General features: G+C 36.0%; 1 protein-coding gene across 20 annotated transcripts in view; it reads right to left on the reverse strand.

The window, feature by feature from the left end:
• The window catches only part of PPFIA2 (PTPRF interacting protein alpha 2), a 501,225-nt gene that overhangs the window by 171,630 nt on the left and 310,174 nt on the right, over positions 1 to 19,421 (reverse strand). For 18 of the 20 annotated variants that reach the window (XR_011566513.1, XM_070788874.1, XM_070788862.1 and 15 more), the window contains one exon: positions 18,401 to 18,475. The exons of the other annotated variants lie outside the window; for them this stretch is intronic. Coding sequence is in view for 17 of the 18 variants with exons in the window: in XM_070788874.1 (XP_070644975.1) it covers positions 18,401 to 18,475 (75 nt within the window). In the remaining variant the exon portion in view is untranslated. The remainder of the gene's footprint in view (positions 1 to 18,400; positions 18,476 to 19,421) is intronic. 20 annotated transcript variants of the gene reach the window in all.

The following is a 19,421-nucleotide window of genomic DNA, read 5'->3' on the forward strand; positions in this document are numbered from 1 at the left end:
TTCTATTCACAGCTCTGTGTAATTTGCTTTACAGAATCTTTCTCTACCTAAACTTAATTTTAGGTTTATACATTTCTAACATAAGCTCTTTGAGAGCAGGCAGTTAGTTACTTCTTACTTAGTCAGTGGTATGTCCTCAAGACACAAAACAGTACTTGATAGCTGTCCAGTAGATTCTGCAGAGCACTTATTAAGATCATGAACTGTGAAGCAGAATTCTGGTTCTACCACTTTCTCACAATATGATCTTATTTACTTTCTCTGTGACTTTCTCCTTTTCTATTAAGTGATACTATTTGTAAAAGCCACATAGTTTTTTAATTGGCAGACTGAGTCAATTAGACAGACCTATGTCTGTCTGCTGTAGTTTTTCTCTACTATATCCCTACTCTAGTTCTTAAATCAGAATTAAACTATATAATTTTTAAGTGCAGATAGTCAGGCTTCATGCTAACCGTGAATCAGAATTTCTAGATGTGGTTGTATTTTTCAAAAGCTCTACAGGTGAAGCTGGTGTTCAGTCAAGATCGAGAACTAGTGCCCCAGGGTGGACAAACTTTCTATTCTTCCTCTGTATGAGAGGCTTCTCTTTGTTAGAAAGAATATTTTTAAAAAGATATCAGTAGCTTTCTCTTTTTCTAATATTGAAATAGTAACTTATTTTCCTCACCTAGTCACTTTTGTTCTTGATACAACAAAAATATCAGCAAGGGTGCAAACCCATCCAATTCCTTGGATAGAAAATAGCTATTCCTTTGGGAATCACTGGGAATTAATCACTACCTTACAAAATGTTTTAAAAGGTAGAGATGTGAAGAAATGAATAGACTCAAAGAAAGAACAGATGCTCAAATGTTTACTAGCTTTGTATTTCAGGTGAGTTACGTTATGCTTTAGAACCATGTCTTCTGCATCTTTAAAACTGCGACACCACATTCTGCCTTATACAGTGATGAGGCATTAGCAGGATCTCAATAACTTCTCACTGCTAATAGCAGCAATTATCTCATAATCTGGAGTTCCATAAAGGTGAGGAGGGTAAATCAGTGAAATTTCCTGGAAGTGCGTTAAAACGCAGCACTGAAGTGCTTGACCCCGTCCACCGCCCCAAATAGTAGGCTCCCCTAAAATATTTCTGACACTATAACTGTACTGAAATTTCATCTTAAGAAAATTATATTTTCTTTCTCCTACTCCTTTCCAGGCTTTTCTCCCTCCCTCTCTCTCTTTTTGTCTCTCTCTCTGTCCCTCTCAGTTTCTTGTTAATTGGTTTTATAAAACTTTCTCAACACATATTCTGATTCTACTTACAGGGTTTTTTCTCCCTCCTTATCTCCCAATCTCAGTATTTTCTGAGTAGAAAATAACATATTGGCTTTATGAGCATGTTATTAAATAAGGAGATATTATCAACAATAATCATTCATTTAAAAAATCTTCAGTTAGGATAGAGACAGTTAAGATGATCTCTAGCTGTGTAGTGAAGAATTTGGCTCTGCCTGAAGAGAGGTCAGGCCTCTGCCTATAGCTTTTGGAGGTAATCTGCATCAAACTTGATAGGAATGTCTTCATTTAGAATGAGGTCTAATTATCTAATTACAGAGGATCATAGGATGTGGTTGGTCACACTTAATAGTTTTATTTCAGGACTTATAATGTCAGAAAGACCAACCATATGGTTTAGGAGGGCTTGTGTCTTGACCTAAAGGCTGAGATCAACCACATGGACAATCAAACTATCAGTTATGTTTACGTAATAAGTAAAATAAAACTCAATAAAAACTCTGGAGAGTCAAAGCTTGAGTGAATTTCCCAGCTTGGAGAATTATCTCACGTCAGTTCCAGGAGGGTAATATATCCTGGGGACAATGGAAATTCAGCATTTGAAACCCTCCCAGACTCTGCCCTATAGATTTCTTTCCTTGGTTAATTTTGAGCTGTATCATTTCCCTGTAATAAGCCATAATGGTAAATGTAATAGCATCCAGTGAGTTCTGTGAGTCTTTTTAGTGTATCCCATAACCTTGGAGTTGGTGTCAAAAGTGAGGCCAGTCTTATGAATGACTGTGTCCCTGGAATTTGAAGTTTGGCTAAATGCTGGTAATGGTGTTAACGGATTGAAGACTTATGTGCCCCCCCCCCCAAATCCATATCTTGAATCCAAACCCCCAATGTGATGGTTGTAGGAGGTGTAGCCTCTGGGAGATGATTAAGCCATGAGGGTGGAGTCCACATTAGTGGGATTTAGTGCCCTTATGAAGGACACTCTAGAGGTCTCTCTCATTCATTCTGCGCACCATTGATGAACCAGGAAGCAAATTCTTATCAGACACCACATTTACCAGGTCTTGATCTTTGATTAGGTAGCATGGACAACTGTGAGAAGTAAGCGGTGGTTTAAGCCACCCAGCCTATGGTAGTTTGTTTTAGCATCCCTAAAGGCTAAGAGTCGGTCATGACTTAGTGACTCAAGCACCACCACCAAAGGCTAAGACAAACAAATAGTATATGGCAAATATAAGTTGATCACACTTGTGATGTTTTCTGCTACCAAGGTTTTAAAAAGTAAAATTATGAGCAGTCAAATTAATAGTTACACACACATTGACATACACACACAAAGCAGATTAAAGAAATCCATGCAAACTTTCTGTTCCATATATTTCCTTTTAGTATCACCGTAGCTCACCTTTTTGGAACTTCCAAATTTCTCAACATTTGAGATCCATTGTCCTTCCCTGCCAAAGTGAAATGGGAATAGAGAAGTGCTACAGAAATCCTCTGATTTTGTTTAGTAAAAGTGAGGTCTCAGATTTTCTACACTGAAAATTTAGGGACCAATACAATGCTCTCAAATTCAAATTCAAAGTAATGCTCAAAATTCTCCAAGCTAGGCTTCAGTAGTACAAGAACCAAGGACATCCAGATGTTCAAGCTGGATTTAGAAAAGGCAGAGGAACTGGAGATCAAATTGCCAACATCTGTTGGATCATCGAAAAAGCAAGAGAGTTCCAGAAAAACATCTGCTTGATTGACTATGCTAAATTCTTTGACTTTGTGGATCACAACAAATTGTGGAAAATTCTTAAAGAGATGGAATACCTGGTGAAAGAAATCAAAGAGGACACTAATAGATGGAGAAATATACCATGTGCATGGATTGGAAGAATCAATATAGTGAAAATGAGTATACTACCCAAAGCAATTTATAGATTCAACGCAATCCCTATCAAGCTACCAACAGTATTCTTCACAGAGCTAGAACAAATAATTTCACAGTTTGTATGGAAATACAAAAAACCTCGAATAGCCAAAGCGATCTTGAGAAAGAAGAATGGAACTGGAGGAATCAACCTACCTGACTTCAGGCTCTACTACAAAGCCACAGTTATCAAGACAGTATGGTACTGGCACAAAGACAGAAATATAGATCAATGGAATAAAATAGAAAGCCCAGAGATAAATCCACACACATATGGACACCTTATCTTTGACAAAGGAGGCAAGAATATACAATGGATTAAAGACAATCTCTTTAACAAGTGGTGCTGGGAAATCTGGTCAACCACTTGTAAAAGAATGAAACTAGACCACTTTCTAACACCATACACAAAAATAAACTCAAAATGGATTAAAGATCTAAATGTAAGACCAGAAACTATAAAACTCCTAGAGGAGAACATAGGCAAAACACTCTCTGACATACATCACAGCAGGATCCTCTATGACCCACCTCCCAGAATATTGGAAATAAAAGCAAAAATAAACAAATGGGACCTAATTAACCTTAAAAGCTTCTGCACAACAAAGGAAACTATTAGCAAGGTGAAAAGACAGCCTTCAGAATGGGAGAAAATAATAGCAAATGAAGCAACAGACAAACAACTAATCTCAAAAATATACAAGCAACTCCTACACCTCAACTCCAGAAAAATAAACGACCCAATCAAAAAATGGGCCAAAGAACTAAATAGACATTTCTCCAAAGAAGACATACAGATGGCTAACAAACACATGAAAAGATGCTCAACATCACTCATTATCAGAGAAATGCAAATCAAAACCACTATGAGGTACCATTTCACACCAGTCAGAATGGCTGCCATCCAAAAGTCTACAAATAATAAATGCTGGAGAGGGTGTGGAGAAAAGGGAACTCTCTTACACTGTTGGTGGGAATGCAAACTAGTACAGCCACTATGGAGAACAGTGTGGAGATTCCTTAAAAAACTGGAAATAGAACTGCCTTATGATCCAGCAATCCCACTGCTGGGCATACACACTGAGGAAACCAGAAGGGAAAGAGACACATGTACCCCAATGTTCATCGCAGCACTGTTTATAATAGCCAGGACATGGAAGCAACTTAGATGTCCATCAGCAGATGAATGGATAAGAAAGCTGTGGTACATATACACAATGGAGTATTACTCAGCCATTAAAAAGAATACATTTGAATCAGTTCTAATGAGGTGGATGAAACTGGAGCCTATTATACAGAGTGAAGTAAGCCAGAAGGAAAAACATAAATACAGTATACTAACGCATATATATGGAATTTAGAAAGATAGTAACAATAACCCTGTGTACGAGACAGCAAAAGAGACACTGATGTACAGAACAGTCTTAAGGACTCCGTGGGAGAGGGAGAGGGTGGGAAGATTTGGGAGAATGACATTGAAACATGTAAAATATCATGTAAGAAACGAGTTGCCAGTCCAGGTTCGATGCACGATACTGGATGCTTGGGGCTAGTGCACTGGGATGATCCAGAGGGATGGTATGGGGAGGGAGGAGGGAGGAGGGTTCAGGATGGGGAACACATGTATACCTGTGGCGGATTCATTTTGATATTTGGCAAAACTAATACAATTATGTAAAGTTAAAAAAAAAAAAAAAAACTCAACATTCAGAAAACTAAAAAAAAAAAAAAAAAGAGATGGAATACCAGACCACCTCACCCGCCTCCTGAGAAATCAAGAAGCAACAGTTAGAACTGACATGGAACAATGGACTGGTTCCAAACTGGGAAATGAGTACGTCAAGGTGCATATTGTCAATTTATTTAACTTATATGCACAATCATCGTACGAAATGCTGGGCTGGATGAAGCACAAGCTGGAGTCAAGATTGCTGGGAGAAGTAACAATAACCTCAGATATGCAGAAAACACCACCATTATGGCAGAAAGCCAAGAGGAATAAAGAAGCCTCTAGATGAAGGTGAAAAAGGAAAGTGAAAAACCTGGCTTAAAACTCAACATTCAAAAAATGAAGATCATGGCATCTGGTCACATCAGTTCATGGCAAATATATGGGGAAAGAATGGAAACAATGACACTTTATTTTCTTGGGCTCCAAAATCACTGCCAATGCTGACTGCAGCCATGAAATTAGAAGACACTTGCTCCTTGGAAAAAAAGCTATGACCAACCCAGACAGCGCAGTAAAAAGCAGAGACACTACTTTGGCAACAAAAGTCCATCTAGTCGAAGACATGGTTTTTCCAGTAGTCATGTATGGATGTAAGAGATGGACCAGAAAGAAGGCTGAGTGCTGAAGAATTGATGGTTTTGGACTGTGGTGTTGGGGAAGACTCTTGAGAGTCCCTTGGACTGCAAGGAGATCAAACCAATCCATCCTGAAGGATATCAGTCCTGAATATTCATTGGAGGGACTGAGGCTAAGGATGAAGCTCCAATACTTTGGCCACCTGATATGAAGAGCCAACTTACTGGAAAAAGACCCTGATGCTGGGAAAGATTGAAGGCAGGAGAAGAAGGGAAAGACAGAGGATGAGAGGTTGGATGGCATCACTGACTCAATGGAGTTTGAGCAAGCGCTGGGAAATGGTCAAGGACAGGGAAGCCTGGCATGCTTCAGTCCAGTTCAGCTCAGTTCAGTCGCTCAGTCACGTCTGACTCTTTGCAACCCCATGAAGCACAGCACGTCAGGCCTCCCTGTCCATCACCAACTCCCAGAGTTCACCTAGACAGCTGCAGTCCAAGGGGTCACAAAGAATCAGACACAACTGAGTGACTGAAAACAACCATGATGCTCTCATGCTGTTTCCTTCAGGATTCCAGGCAGAGTTATACTGTAGTTTACACCAAGGGAAAATATTTAGATGCAAGGTCCAAAATCTAGTAATTAAATTTATCCAAATAATTACAAAAGCATCTAGATGTTTTAATGTGCTTTTTTCTATACAGTGAAATGTTTAATTTCAACACAATATAAGGCAGTTCAAATGCACGTTAATTTAACTAATTGATTTGTCTGTGTATGTGTGTTCAGTTGCTGAACATTAAACACTGTGTCTGACTCTTTGTGATCCCATGGACTACAGTCCTCTGAGCTCCTCTGTGCTTGGTATTTTCCAGGCAAGAATACTGGAATGGGTTGCCAATTCCTAGTTCTGGCAATCTTCTGGACCCATTGATCAAACCCGCATCTCTTGCATCTCCTGCATTGGCAGGCAGATTCTTTACCACTGCGCCACCCAGGAAAGCCCAACTGATTTAATGCATGTCATTAATTAATGCCTATTGCATCTTTCTGTCAATATAATGAAGTCACGATCCTTGAAGTAATCCATAGAAACACAACAAATATAAAGATGTCATGATGAATTTAAATAACTACTAATAAGTAAACTGTTGATTTAGAAACAGTTTCCATATTTAAAGAAATTTTGTTATTAAGAGAAAGGCCAGTCTTCTGACATCCTGGCTTTGGATCCCTGCTGAGTAGTGAAAACATGCTAAACAATTCACTTATTGCCTTGAAGTTTCAGTTTCAAAACACAAGTAATAACTACACTTTCTCATAGGTTATAATGATTAACTGAAAAATATATCTGTATGTGTGCGTGTCTAATGGGGTGTAGGAACAGTGCCTAGCATAATGCCAGGCACACAATAATCTCCCTCAGATTTGCAGGTGCTATTATTTTTACAAACTGTATAAATGAGTGAATTGAAAAGTCATATATAACATTTGTGTAGTGCTACAGAATCATCCTATGAATGAATATATTGTTTCTTTAATAAAAGGGGATTTTTTTCTGAGTTTAAATAAAGCACTGCTATTATATCATCAAGTTTGCACTGTCAACAGAAGAGAATTTTCATCTATTTAACTAATTAGCTGATATTCACTTTTTAAACCTAATAAAAGTAATACAACTTAAGTACTTCAAGTTTACAAAGTGTTTCCTTGTATACTATTTTATCTAAAATCATGACTCCCTTGAAAGATAGGCTAGCCCAAAATTTATTTATTTATTTTCCAAAATTTATTAATATTCTATTTCACAGATGAAAAAGCTGAGGTGCAGAGGTTAAATAAATTACCATGGGTTATAGAATCAATAAGTGATAGATACAGGAGTCAACTGAAACTGAAATCTTTTGACTTGAATTTAACATACTTTTTTAATTTTTACTTTGTACCTTGTCTCTTACTAAATTCAGTACTACACTTAAAAAGGATACGTAATCTTGCTCAACTTTTTAGTTTTAGAGTTAAAAATAATATGCTAATAAACACATGGGTAAAGGGAGGGAGGAGGGAGGAGGGTTCAGGATGGGGAACACATGTATACCTGTGGCGGATTCATTTTGATATTTGGCAAAACTAATACAATTATGTAAAGTTTAAAAATAAAATAAAATTAAAAAAAAAAGTCAACCAAGGTGAACTGAAGGGAAAAAAAAAGTAATATCCATCAATTATGATGTTATGACCAAAGTATTAATACTAATATCAAGCATGATTTTGCTAATAGAAAAAAATAATTCATGATCTCCATATGCAAATATAAAACAACCAAGTCTGCTATCACAAGAAAAACAAACTTTATACTTTCATCAAAGACAAGATTCTAACCAAAACAGAGACTTTTAAAAGACTTGAAGACAGACTTCAAACGTCTCATAAATAACAGGAGAAAATTTTAAACTATATTTTAAACAATTGCTTCACCCCGGTCTTGAAAATAGTAAAAATAATGGAAGTAGCAAATAGCAGTTTCTTTAGCTCTCTTTTCACTGCTGAGATTTAACATACATTGTTGTAAGATGTCTTGATTCCTTTCTATTTGGGAAATATTCTTTGTACTGGAACAATACAATGATCAGCAACAAAGAAGACATTTTCTATTGATGATAATAATTTGGGTAATTTACAGTCTCTATACTTATGTTCATAGTGGAGTACCATCACAAAGGAACATCTAGAGGTGTCATAGGGAATTGTAAGCCTTTGTGAACAACTATAGTTGTGACAATGCTGAAACTTTGAGTTGATCAATATCAAGCAAAAAAGGACATCCTTCACGATGATTAAACACTACCATTAAATAAAATCAATTAACAATTACACAATTTTCTAACTCCAAATGATACAACTCCAACAGGAAGAGTAGGTTCCCAGTAAGTGGCTTTGTGGAAACTCATAACAGTTTGCACGCAATCTAAAAAGACCATGTCAGAGGATTTTTCATTACCTTCAAGGGATCTAAGTTTGCAGCTGCAAGGATGGCATTATCTTATGCAAACACTGTTGTCATTTAAAAAGTTTTGCTGATGAACCTATTTGCAGAGAAGCAATGGAGACACAGGCATGGAGAATAGACTTATGGACACGGCTGGCGGGGGGTGGGCAAGGAGAGGGTGGGATGTATGGAGAGAGTAACACGGAAACATACATTAGCATATGTAAAATAGACAGCCAATGGGAATCTGCTGTATGACTCGGGGAACTCAAACCAGGGCTCCTAACAACCTAGAGGGGTGGGATGGGGAGGGAGGTGGGAGGAGGGTTCAAGTGGGAGGGCTGATTCATGTTGATGGTAGACAAACACAATACTGTAATGCAATTATCCTTCAATTAAAAATAAATAAAAAAATAAAATCCAAATAAACATCTAGAAAAAAAAAAAACTGAGCCATGATGACTCAAATGCTAATAAAATTGAGTCATGATGACTCAAATGCTAATAAGACATGAAACTTATATTAGACTTTCTGTTGGAATGAGAATTCAAGTTGATCAAGGAACTTACTGATAATGAAAAGTTTCATTTACTAATGATGAAAATAAACCAACCAGTTGAATTAGGATATGTTGTGTACATAAACATGTAGGAAATCAGCAAGCTGTTTTAAGATTAATCATTTTAATAAAGGCAGTGAGAGACATAAAATATTAAATCTGCTTTTATCTCATAGAACTGGGAAGGAGATAGAATGAAATGAACCCCAAAAATGAGTAATTGGCAAAAGGCCTATCAACATAAATAATTACCAATTTTAGGATTATGAAATAATTTAACTCAAGAACTTTTTCAGTGGTATCCTTTTCTATATCTGGAGTTTTCCACTAATAGAAATGGCAGGTTTAATTTAAAGAGAAAAATTACTTGGTCATTTCATTAATTCTGCAAATAAGTGATCCTACAAATTTCTATAAGTATTGCTATCAGCTCCCCCAAGGCAAATTTTTCTAATAAGCACTGCTCAACCACTTTTCCACTTTCCTCCTGGTTCTTCTGGTTTATCTTTAACACATTTCTTTCTAATTATTTAAATATTGAGTTGCTCATGAATTTCAGAAGCTTCCTGAATTTTACTTCTATCAAGTTTTAGGGCAACATTTTACCTCTGAAGCAAAGTCACCTGAGACAACTTTAGTTTCATATTTGTATCTCATTCTTTCAAATTATGATGAATAACAGAACAGAACTTCATAGATTTAGATAAGGAAATACCATGACGAATCTATGTTGTTTCAGTTCATAAGTGCTGTGGCTGCTGCTGCTGCTGCTAAGTTGCTTCAGTCGTGTCCAACTCTGTGTGACCCCATAGACGGCAGCCCACCAGGCTCCGCCCTCCCTGGGATTCTCCAGGCAAGAACACTGGAGTGGGTTGCCATTTCCTTCTCCAATGCGTGAAAGTGAAAAGTGAAAGTGAAGTTGATCAGTCGTGCCCGACGAGTAGTGACCCCATGGGCTGCAGCCTACCAAGCTCCTCAGTTCATGAGATTTTCTAGGCAAGAGTACTGGAGTGGCTTGCCATTGCCTTCTCCGAAGTGCTGTGGAAACTGGCTTTATTTAATTTGCCAGGGTAACTTAATGAGAGCTTCCTCTGAGTCTACCACACCACCCCAAATTGTTCTTGCTTAGTCTTAATTGACTCTTTGCCATATTCTACATTATGGTATTCTCAAGCTTTTTGAACTCACAAAAGTAACTCTGTTTCCACCTCCCTTAGCAGATAATCCACTTCCTTGGGATGACCCTCTGATAAAATTCCTATGTCTTCTTTCCTCTCCAGATCAAAATCTTCATTCACGTCTCTCCTACACATTCCATTTTCCTTCCCACAATTCTCAAAGGTAGGAGTGCTACTACTTTCCATTGATCTCCAAATCACTCTTATCCTCTTCCCTGTTGTCCATCAATAACCCCTTCTTTCTCCTTTTTTGTAGTGGCTGTAAGCATCTTCAACTGGCTGTCCCTGAATACTGCCTACTTATTTAGCTTTCACCCTCCTCTCTCCATTGCCAAACTTCTCAGATGAGTATTCCTCACTGTCTCCCATTTTTAGACTTCTAATTTACTCAAATTCTTTTCATCACAGCTATTCCATTATAGTGCCATTATAGTTTCCTTCCATTATAGTTTACTATAATGTCTTTGCAAACATTTTCAGAGACTTTCTAATTGCAAATCGAATAACCTCATATTAGACATGATCTCACAGTTTTCTATGAAACATTTGATGCTGCTGACACATCCAATCTCCATTTAAAACTCTTGTCTCTCTCTCCCTCTTTCTATCATTTTTTTTTTTTTTTTGCTTCCAGGACTCTTGACTACTTTTTGGTGTAGGTTTCACCTTTGCCTGTACCTATTTACCTTTTCCACATCCATGGATTCAATACAGTACCGGTTCTTAACTCAAAAGACTGTAGTGATGATTAAAAGTGCAATGTACTTAAAACAATGGCCATATTCCAAGGTTCCATAAACTCCTCAAATGTGAATTTGTTGTCTCTAGCCCCTCTCATGATCTTGATCCAGTATTCTGAATGTGAGTGATACCTGGTTTGCCCATAAAGTTATTTAATTTTTCCTTAGGAAATAAGACTTTAGGAATAAGGCTGGTTGTAGATGAAGTAACATGAAATGCTAATTTCCTTAAGATAATTCTTATTGAAAGTTGAAAGATTCAGTGGCTGGAATAAAATGAAAACATAGAATAAAAGCAACATAAAAATACAGTCTGCAACTAAATGTGCCAGTTCATTTTAGATATAATACAATCACATAGAAAAGCTTTTAAAATAAGTACAGCTGTGGACTCAGTGAAATTAGTCTGTCAATTGAACTTTTACTGTAGCTTCTGAATAATCCATTTTGTCTGGCTTAATTAAATAATTAAAAAAGCATATGGGCTTCTGCTAAAAGAGAACACATTGTTAGAATGTAATCTATTTATTCCTCTGTACTTCCCTTTATTGTACTTTTTTTTTTTTTTTTTGTAGTTTTCCAGTTTTAAGCAATAACAAAAGTACTCTTCAAGAAATAAAGACTTGATTGCATTTTCTCTGTCTAAAGAATCTGGACTCACTTTTTTAGGACAATGGCCTGGAAGATGTATTCAATGTTAACAATACAGTCTGCCCTTGTGGGGCTATTCAAAGAGGCATAAAATAACAACAAATTTTCATTATGTATATGTATTTATTTACAATGTTGTTTTGATTCTTTCATTTATTAGTATTTTCCATTAGTAAAAGAACTTAAGAAATGCCAGATTGTTCAAGTTCTCTGTTTAACTTCTGTATTTTGCATTAGGAGTCCTCTTTCTTTCAAGAAGCAGTAGTGATTTTTATCTGAACTATAAACATAGAATATTGACTCAGACATATATTTTTTTAGTTGTAACTCTTGTACGCTAGTCTGCAACATTAAAAATCTGATTATATTTCTTCCCTTTAAAAAAGCTTGTTGCTGATTCACCATTGTCTACAGGATGAAGCCAGGCTCTAGGCATCCCAGACTCAGATTTGCCTTTCTCTGCAGCCTCATCCCCATCTGTAATACTGCCTGCTTCTCTTTTCTTCCTCCAGCTTCATCTGACAAGCTCTTTGTAGTCACCCTCAAAATTCTAGGTAAATATTTTTCCCTAGGAATATTTAAATTTTTTTTCCAGCTTTATGGATATATAACTGATGAAAAACATTTATAAGTTTAAGGTATACAATGTGAATATTTGATATATGTATATATTATGAAAGATTACCACAATAAGGTTAACTAACTGGAGTGGGTAGCCCTTCCCCTCTTCAGGAGATCTTCCCAAACCAGGGACTGAAATCAGGTCTCCCACATTGCAGGCAGATTCTTTACCAGCTGAGCCACAAGGGAATTCCAAGAATACTGGAGTGGGTAGCCTATCCCTTCTCCTGTGGATCTTCTGGATCCAGGAATTGAACCAGGGTCTCCTGCATTGCAGGCAGATTCTTTATCAACTAAGCTATCAGGGAAGCCCTAACTAACATATCTAATACTTCACGTGTGTGTGTGTGTGTGTGTGTGTGTGTGTGTGTTGAGAACATTTATGACCTGCTCTTATTAAATTTCAGGTATACTACATAAAGATTTGGACAGGACTGAGTGACTGAACTGAACTGATAAGTGTTGTGAACTATAGTCACCATTCTGTATATCAGATCTCCTAATCTTAATCATTGTATAAGAGAAAGTTTATATTCTTTGACAAACATCTCCCCTTTTTACCCAAACTCTAGCCTTTAGCAACACCAATCTAGTCTTTCTGTGTGTTTGACATTTTTAGAATCTGTATATAAATGAGATCACATAGTATTTGTCTTTCTTTGTCTAACTTATTTCACTTAGCATAATGCCCTCAAAGTTCATCATTATCCATGTTGTTGTAAATGGCAGGATATCTCTAGGAAGTTTTTTGTAATACCATCTGCTTTTCCTCATTCATGTCCATACAATTAATTACTACTAAAGCTTGTGGTTTCATTTTCACTTTAGTATTATTGCATTATAATTACTTTTTATTGTGGTAAATAGTATATAGAATCTGCCATTTAAAACATTTTAGGTGTACAGCTAAGTGGCAATACATAGATTTACATTGTTATATAACCATCAACACCATTCAACTTCAAAAATTTTCTTATCTTCCCAAACTGAGATTCTGGACCCTTAAATAGTAACTCCTCATTATAGTTACTTTTTACTGTGTCTATTTTCCCTAACAGATTTGAAAAAAAAACTGTTGCTTTATTAATATCTGAGTTTATCAATATATTTATACCCAGTACTTAATATAATGGCTGGTAAACAGAAAATGCTCAATAAATGTCCGTTGAATTGATGTATCATGCTCAAAATCACAGTTTATTATGTCAGCTAGCCATATCAGATTGTCAACTTTCCAGCTCTACTGCACCCTAACCCCACAGTTTATAAAAGAGAAAAAGAGGACACATTTTCAGTGGATTTCACTTTACCAACACAAAAACAAAAACCAAAAATAAAACACTACAAAACAAATACAAAACTACACCTCAGTGCTTTTTAATTTCATAAAGAGTAAATGCCACATTCTGAGCATGACTTCAGGGTTTTCTAGAATCTGAGTCCTATTATCCTCTCTTCCCTCCTCTTCCACACTTTTTCATACTTAGATTCTTACCAATACAATATCATCCATTATTTCTGAAATAGGCAAATTCAGGTTTCCTTAATCATACTGTTTGCTCACCTTAAAATGTTTCCCTACAGTTTTGAATCCAAATCATAATTTTCCTTCATGGGTGAAACTTTCTCTGATAATTTGATTCAAAACAAATACTCTTCATCTCTCTGCTCTTTTGTACTTTATTTGAGTCTCTGTTTTATTTTTATTTAGTTTTGTACTAAATTACATTTTACTTATGTTTATATGTTTGTCTTCATCACTGGAGGACAAATTATATAAACATTTTGTTGTTGCTTAGTCACTGAGTCATGTCCAACTCTTTGAGACCCCATGGACTGTAGCCTGCCAGGCTCCTCTGTCCATGGAATTTCCCAGGCAACAATCCTGGAGTGGGTTGCCATTTCCTTCTCCAGGAGATCTTTCCAATCCAGAGATTAAACCTGAGTCTCCTGCACTGGCAGGCTGATTCTTTACCTCTGAGCCACCAGGGAAGTCCATATAAACATCTGCATAATGCTTATTTATCCTTTCATTTTTTTTTCTATTTCTACCATCAGAGACTCACAGAATTTTCTGTACATAGTAGTTACTCAATAATTATATTTTGAAAAGACAAATACCCTTATTTTATAGACATGATCAATGTAGTGCTGTTTATTGAGCATGATGAAGGTTGTTCCAACTACTTAATTAAGGAAATACCCAAGGAACAATGTGAAAACACCAAATAGAAGGAACTCTATACAATGCAAGCTGACAAATATATATTGGTCACAAAGTTGATATCACTGTACTGAGTGAAGTAAGCACAAATAAGCAAGACATAGCTCACTTTCTCAGGGAACTAACAACCTAGACTTAGGTATATAATAAACTCTAATACTTGTTTAACAGTCAAAACAAATGCTGAAGCAATGAGAGTAAGCAATTTAAACAAAGAAGCAATGATTATCGGATAGAAATCATAAAAGATTTCATTAGAAAGGTGATGTCTGAACTTGAGTTTAAATGGGGAAGTACGATTTCAATGGGTGAATAGGGGTTGTGGACACATTCCAAGAGAGACATTAACGTAAGTAAGATTTAGAGTCAGGAAAAATGCTGGCTGCTTTCAAAAACAATGAATACTATAATTTAACAAGATGTTAGAATGACTCAGAAAAGTAGGCTAATAAGAGTTATTAGCCCTAGTAGTAGAGATCATTATGTTATTAACATTCATAAATATGTAAATTTTTGGAAAAGCAAGAGAGATCCAGAAAAAACATCTATTTCTGCATTATTGACTTTGCCAAAGCCTTTGACTGTGTGGATCACCACAAACTCTGGAAAATTCTGAAAGAGATGGTAATACCAGACCACCTGACCTGCCTCTTAAGAAATCTGTATGCACGTCAGGAAGTAACAGTTAGAACTGGACATGGAACAACAGACTGGTTCCAAATAGGGAAAGGAGTACATCAAGGCTGTATATTGTTACCCTGCTTTTTTAATTTATATGCAGAGTACTTCATGAGAAACGCTGGGCTGGAAGAAGCACAAGCTGGAATCAAGATTGCTGGGAGAAATATCAATAACCTCAGATATGCAAATGACACCACCCTTATGGCAGAAAGTGAAGAAAAACTAAAGAGCCTCTTGATAAAAGTGAAAGAGAAGAGTAAAAAAGTTGGCTTAAAGCTCCACATTCAGAAAACTAAGATCATGGCATCTGGTCCCATCACGTCATGGGAAATAGATGGGGAAACAGTGGAAACAGTGTCAGACTTTATTTTTGGGGGCTCCAAAATCACTGCAGATGGTGATTGCAGCCATGAAACTAAAAGACACTTACTCCTTGGAAGGAAAGTTATGACCAACCTAGACAGTATATTAAAAAGCAGAGACATTACTTTGCCAACAAAGGTCCATCCAGTAAAAGCTATGGTTTTTCTAGTAGTCATGTATGGATGTGAGAGTTGGACTATAAAGAAAGCTGAGTGCCGAAGAATTGACGCTTTTGAACTGTGGTGTTGAAGAAGACTCTTGAGAGTCCCTTGGACTGCAAGGAGATCCAACTGGTCCATCCTAAAGGAAATCAGTCCTGAATATTCATTGGAAGGACTGATATTGAAGGTGAAACTCCAATACTTTGGCCACCTGATGTGAAGAACTGACTCATTTGAAGAGACCCTGATGCTGGGAAAGATTGAGGGCGGGAGGAGAAGGGGACGACAGAGGATGAGATGGTTGGTTGGCATCACTGACTCAATGGACTTGAGTTTGAGTAAACTCCAGGAGTTGGTGATGGACAGGGAGGCCTGGCGTCCTGCAGTCCATGGGGTCACAAAGAGTCGGACACAACTTAGCAACCTAACTGAACTGAATATGTAAATTATATCATTATGTTAGTAACATATTAATACGGCATAGATTACATTATATATCAGAAAATATGATAATAATCAGTATGAATGGAGCTTTGCTTAGTGTATTTAACCTTGAAGAATTATACAGCAGAAACCCTACTGTAATATCCCAGTTGAGAATAAGGAAGATCTGAACTATGGTAGTTTTGATGTATATGGAAAAATGAGAACAAATTAGTGCAGGATAGAGTGTGGATAAGGTTAAATGTATGCATCGAAACCCCGTGAATGCATAGAGCTAAGATAAATTCAAAGACAATCACACTTTCAAGAGAGAATAGTGGTACATTAGGAGAAATAATCTCTCTGGGTTCACTTGTAAAATAATACTAGTAAGCCTGGCATGCTGCAGTCTATGGAGTTGCAAAGAGTCAGACACGACTAAGTGACTGAACTGAACTGAACTTCCAGTATTATTCTGCTGATATATGTGTACCTAGCGTAAAGCCTAGAGATTTAAAGCACTCAATAATATTAGCTATTGCTATTATTAACATACCAATAGAATAATCTAATATGGAAAATGGCATCTGACTCTAAAATGTTTATTATTTCATTTATTTATAAGTATAATGAAAAGTTAGTTAAAAAATCAAAAACTATAGAAATATATAGTACATGTTTGCAAACACCAAAGACAACTAATGGTAACAATTTGGCTAGTTTTTTTTCTAGTCCTATAGTAATACATTATTTTCTTAATTAATTTTTAAAAATTGCATTACTATTATTTGTAGTTGTGCAAAATTGGGAGCACTCTGTACAACTTCTTCCTTTTTCCATAGTAGAATGCTTTGGAGCTTTCAGAACAGAACATACAGTTATCTCATATTCTTTTTAATAAGACTGCTTATTTCACTTCATTAACATGCCACAGAGAATCTAAGGGGCACGAGGGAACCTAGGGAGGCCCGTCAGCACACATGGTAACTTTTTGTTAACTAGAACAATGGGTGCCTATAAATGTTTACAGTCCCTTTAGTGCATGTCTTCATTATTAAATCCTAAAATGGTTTAATCCTTGATTCATGCTTGCTGGACACCTGTGGCAGAGAACAATCTATACAAACATTAGCAGAGCCCTTGAAGATTCCAAACCAATTTTTAAAACCTTTAGTGGAGCTCAGAAAAGAGCATGAATGCTGAGTTACAGATTTGGTTTCTTTTTTCACAGGAGTCATGGTTGAAGTCTTGGATGAAGGAGATATGGATGAAGTCTCCGAAGAATAGATTACATAAAGAAAAGTGTTAAAGGGTGCTAACTCTAAAATCATCTGTGAGAATGGGAAATGCATTATTTCTGAAGTTTAAATTGTTAAACCTAGAACAAACAAAAGCCTATAGAAGCTTATTTCATTAGCCTAGCTAATTTTAAAAAAACAAGGGAGTTCGTACCAGACAAGAATTTTAGCATGGTTGTAAATATATACTTGTTTGTATGTGAAGTGTAAATGTATTATTTTGTTAAGAATCTCTTGGCAAACCTATAATTAGGGACACTGATCTCCCACTTGCTTAAGTATTTAAAAGTACGAAGATTTTGCTAAATTGTTTAGTAATAATAATACCTGTATTTACATTCCTGGAACAGACTTCTGAAAAAAGGTAGCCTTGTAAATAATTATCAGAGAAAAGGAGAGAGACAGAGCGAGATGGGGCTATTTTAGTGGCCTGAATACATTTAATTTGAGATCCATCTATCTATCCCTCATCTATATCTTATCCAATGACCCAAGTTCACTGGTAGACAAACAAGGAAATAAAATATTCTAAAGGAAAAACAACTCTGTAAATCTCATGGATGATTATGATTATAAAATACTTTCTTAACGTCATGAATGAGAGCAAAAGAGTGGATTCAATGATGCCACTAAACATGGGCACGATGCTTCATTTGAAACAATTTCCTAATTTAACAGATATTTGACATGTGTTCCAGTTTTGGAGCTGTGTTTTACTTCTTAAAAGGACTGGCGTTCTGACTGCAGTCTTTCTAAATCCCCATCTCAGTAGCTCTCATATCACTAGCTCTTGATAATTTTCCTTTCCTCTCTTAGTGACAGATCTGAATCACCAGAAATCAGAAAACATAATTCTGGCAGCTAGTTTGAACAGGCCTTGTTCAGTGGCATAAACAGAATGTAATTTATTTTTTGTGACAGTTTTAATAAATGTGACGTGAAACACAAGGGATATAATGTTATCGATATTGCACCTCGAAAGAGGAGAAAGTTTGGTATGTTACCTCCTGATTAGCAGCAGCTAGTTCTTCTTCCAGTGCAGAGACTCTTTCTAAAGAAACCCTCAGTCGCTCCCTTACCTAGAAGAAAAACCAAAATATGTGCAGTAATGTACATCCCATACATATTGAACTGTGCTGAATCCATTAATATTACCAGAGACAGTCACATTTGGCAAACTATTAAACTATTTATATCCCTAAGTGCTCAGGAATACTATGACTATGTTGTCACTTTACAATATGACTGTAACAAGGGATTTTTCTTGCAAGCAAGTCCTTCTAGTGTTTCAGTTAAGATCAACTCCTCTTGTACTGAATTCTGATACAAAGTGGAGGCAAAGTTCAAAAGTTTATTATGAATTCATCTGAAAAACAGTCACTGATTAAGCATAAGATAAAGGCAAAAAATTTACTGCTTTAAAAAATAAGTTTTTTCCTTTGATGTTTAGTACAAAATAATTTGTCTAAAAGCAAAGGATTCTTAGAACCTGAAAATTGTTGCCCATTGCTCACAAAATTAATTTTGTATTAGTTAGAGGTCTACATCGTAATTGAGGGATTGGAAAGTATGTAATTACTCTGGAATTCCTAACTACTTTTCAGATACCAAAGGTTAAACCATTATATTTTACAGAACCAAAGAATGCACATTCAGTTTGAAAGTAATGATTTCCAAATGTTTCATATACAAATGAAACTCAGAGAAAAGTTTCTTTGATCTTTGTTTTCTTAGAACTTCTAAAATTGTTTTAGTTATCTTATGTTCAGATTTACAGATATGCTTCATATTAAATGCATCAAAAGTAGAAAAGCTGAGAAAGAAGTTTGGCTAAACTAAAATAAATGACTACAGCAGTTTAATTTTCCTTAAAAACATCAACAAAATTTATAGATTTAATTTAAAATAGAATTCATGGTGAGTTTTAGATTATTTATGATTAACATTGATTTTCCATGGGAATATAACAGTAAGCATTTTAATATGTAATTATATAAATAAATTACATAATAAAATTCAATTTTA

This window comes from Bos indicus, chromosome 5 (genome assembly GCF_029378745.1).
Source record: "Bos indicus isolate NIAB-ARS_2022 breed Sahiwal x Tharparkar chromosome 5, NIAB-ARS_B.indTharparkar_mat_pri_1.0, whole genome shotgun sequence".
NCBI classification, from domain to species: Eukaryota; Metazoa; Chordata; class Mammalia; order Artiodactyla; family Bovidae; genus Bos; species Bos indicus.